Genomic DNA, 3125 nt, shown 5'->3' on the forward strand with positions numbered 1-3125 from the left:
AGGAATTAACCATAGAGTTATAGATAGAGTATGGAAGACGTAGGCTCTTGTGTAAGTGGTATGTACCGTGTACTCATTTAGATAGAGACAGAAAATGGAAGTCCTCTTTCTATCTCTTTCTATCATGCGCTAGTAGAAAGAGATAAAGAAAAGTCTCTTATTGTTTCTTTCTTTCTATTCAGGATACAGTTTCCGGGCAACTTTCCCTACTCTATCTATAATAACTCTATAGAATTAACACAGATTTATAGAGCGAATATATATATTTTTTTTTAGAAAAAAATGATTTCTTTGCGCAGTATTTGCGAATGGGCTGGAAGCAGGGTTCTCATAATTTATCCCGCACGGCTCGCTTCCCCTCTTTTTCGCCCGTATTTCAATCCCCACTACTATTCTCCTCATGCGCCTTCGCGAAGCGAACCCATCAAGAACCAGTCCCCACTTTTCGGCCAAGGGATAAATTCTGAGATCCCTGGCTGGAAGTCCTTCCCAAGGAAGGTTCATAGAAGGTGAACGAGTGCACCAAGCGGGTCACATTATTAAATGCGGGAAAAAGTGATACTGTCTCCTTCATGGCTGTTTTTATGTTTCTTCTTCATTAATTTTTTTAATTCTTCACCTGATAGATTATAAGAAGGAACTGCGCTTTTTCTTAAATACGTTCTACTTGTTTGAACATCTACAACAAAGAATGTTCACAATAATATCATATCAAAATGTGACAAGACAATCTCACTTTTTTGTAAAAAGAAACTTTACCTGCGAATAAATAATCAGATGTTTTAAAATGAGCACACTCTTGTTCTTTTAGTAATGTTGCTGATTTCTAAAGAATTTTCATTGAAGAGATCTATTTTTTCAGAGTAGCCTGTTTCAAACCTGTTCTACCTGTTTACAAAGCGTTCGTTTGCGCGAGGGAAGCGATGATAACTAAGATGTGAATTTTTATTTGCTCTGCCAGACAATGCTTTCACCTGGCCTCGTCTATTTCTACTGCTCGCCACGAGAGGTCACGGTAAATTTGTCAATTCCCAATAGGAGAGAGCGCAACGATTGGTTCCGATTGTTTTTCCTCGGGGTTCATTGATTGTCGTATCTAAAATCGTGGATTCGTATCGATCTCACGATCGATCCGTCGTCGCCTCGCGTTGGAAATGAAAATGAACGCGAGCTACACGATGAACGCATCGCGTTTCACGACAAAATTAATAATATCTTTGCCGTTCGATCACAGATCTGGTGCGATAAAAGGTATGAGAAAAGTTTGCAACGATAAAACGCAGAAAACACCGAGCCAGGCCGTCGTCTCGATTTCCGTTTCGCGCCGTCCACAGCTTCATAAAACTGATACCGGTAAGACGAACAGACGATGGAACCCGAACGGCTCGGTCTCTCGTTCGTCGTTTAACGCGTACCGTGAGATCTCGCGACACAGTCAAGCTGTTTGCTGCGATCGACAGGGACAGTCGATTACAAGCTTCGGCAATGAACGAGTGAACGGAAATTATTCCGGTTCTGCCGGTTCGGGTTTTCTCTGATCTCAAACACGGTCAGGTTCTCTCGCGTAGAATAACTTTTACGATTTTAAACCTGTCGCGAACCTGTCCATGGCCCGACTCGCCCTTCCGGCGGGCGAAGCACGCGAAGCGACGCAAATAAGAATGGACAGCGGCCTGGCTCGAAGGCGATCAGAACGAAAGCTGGACAAACGGTCGTCGTCTACCGGCTGTCGCTCCCGCGGCGGCGTTCACCGTCCGACGTTCGTTCGAGTTTAAGCGTGAACGAATCGACGATCGAATTTTCTGCCAATGACGTGAAAACGAAATTCAGCCCGCCATGCCCATCGCGGATCACAATCCCCTCCCCCTCCCCCCCGCGGTCGTGGACGTCTCTGACCTGACGTCGCTGAACTCCTCCTCGCGCGATTGGCTGCCAAGATCGAATGCCCGTAATGATCGACACGTCGATTTGCCATTTCACGCTTCCCCGACGCTGAATCGGGAGGACCGGTCGCACGACGAACCTGCAGCGTTTCCGTTCGTCGTGCAATCGTCGCGTTTCGTCCCGTGATCGTTGCCTTCGTCCAGTCCCCTGACGGATACCTAAATCAATGGCGGGTCCTTTTCGCAGCGGTGCACGAAACCGTGCCGCTGTTGGGGTCATCCGCTCGAGTGCTCCGGAAGCAGTATGCTGACCGATTTACGATTCGCGGACCCCTGATGGCTAGCCGTGTTCTGAGCGTTGTTGACGGTAGCCAGGCTCGGAGGCGGCCGATGCGACGGCGCGACCACCCGCACTTCCGGTCGAGGCGACGCCTCCCTCAACGGACTGCCCACGTTCACCAAGTCCTCCGGGTTCGTCAGCGTCGCTGTTCTGTAGCAGGAAACAATGCCATTCGATTAACCCTCGTCCGTTCCATTTCGTTTGTTTTCCATTGAGGTCATTGGTGCTCTCATGAGCGCTCGCGTGAAAATTAATTTTCTCCGATTTCTGAATCTCGTCTTCGCGTCTGACGTCGACTCAAAGTTCAGGGTAGAAAAGAAAGACTATTGTTACGCAATTTCGCGTTCTCTCCTTTCAAATAATTTTATTTCATGCGTAATTCTGTCCGGCTCAAAACTTTGACCGACGTCGACGTCCCACGTTTCGATTCCCGATGGACTTTCATAAATTTCTCGTGTCCACGGATACTTCGTCGCGCGTCAATCCCAACGCGCGCAAAACGCATAGAACTACATGATACGTACTTGCCGTTGCGTAGCCATTGGCACGTTTCGCGGTATCGTCACGCAGTCGTCTGGGACTGTCGTCGCGGCCAGGAACGTCGTCGATGACGTACGTCCTCTTTCGGAAGCGAGAGATATGCACGTCGGTTCGTGAATAGGAATTTGCGGACGTATTTCTCGAGTAGCGATACTCGGACCGACGCGGTTCGTCAGAAAAAAGATCGTTGATCGCATTACTTAGCGCGATGACGAAGCACAATGGTTCAGTAATGGAAAAAATCATTTATTCAAATAGTTAGTTTTTAGAGTTTACCTTTTTTTTCAAGAGTTCATCACCGTTTCTTCTTGGTTATTTTCAAGATGAAAATGAAGTTTTTTTTCATTCTCTTTCTTATATTC

At 47.0% G+C, this 3125-nt stretch overlaps 1 protein-coding gene across 1 annotated transcript in view; it reads right to left on the reverse strand.

Moving 5' to 3' along the window:
* Nucleotides 1-646: 646 nt before the first annotated feature.
* LOC108626647 (uncharacterized) overlaps nucleotides 647-3125 on the reverse strand; it is a gene marked incomplete at its 5' end in the record, with an annotated part of 17371 nt that continues 14892 nt past the window's right edge. Inside the window, one exon of the mRNA XM_018027440.2 lies at nucleotides 647-2373. Coding sequence (XP_017882929.2) covers nucleotides 2160-2373 — 214 coding nt within the window. The remainder of the gene's footprint in view (nucleotides 2374-3125) is intronic.

This window comes from Ceratina calcarata, unplaced genomic scaffold, assembly GCF_001652005.2.
Source record: "Ceratina calcarata isolate Rehan_Ccalc_2016 unplaced genomic scaffold, ASM165200v1 scaffold423.2, whole genome shotgun sequence".
NCBI classification, from domain to species: Eukaryota; Metazoa; Arthropoda; class Insecta; order Hymenoptera; family Apidae; genus Ceratina; species Ceratina calcarata.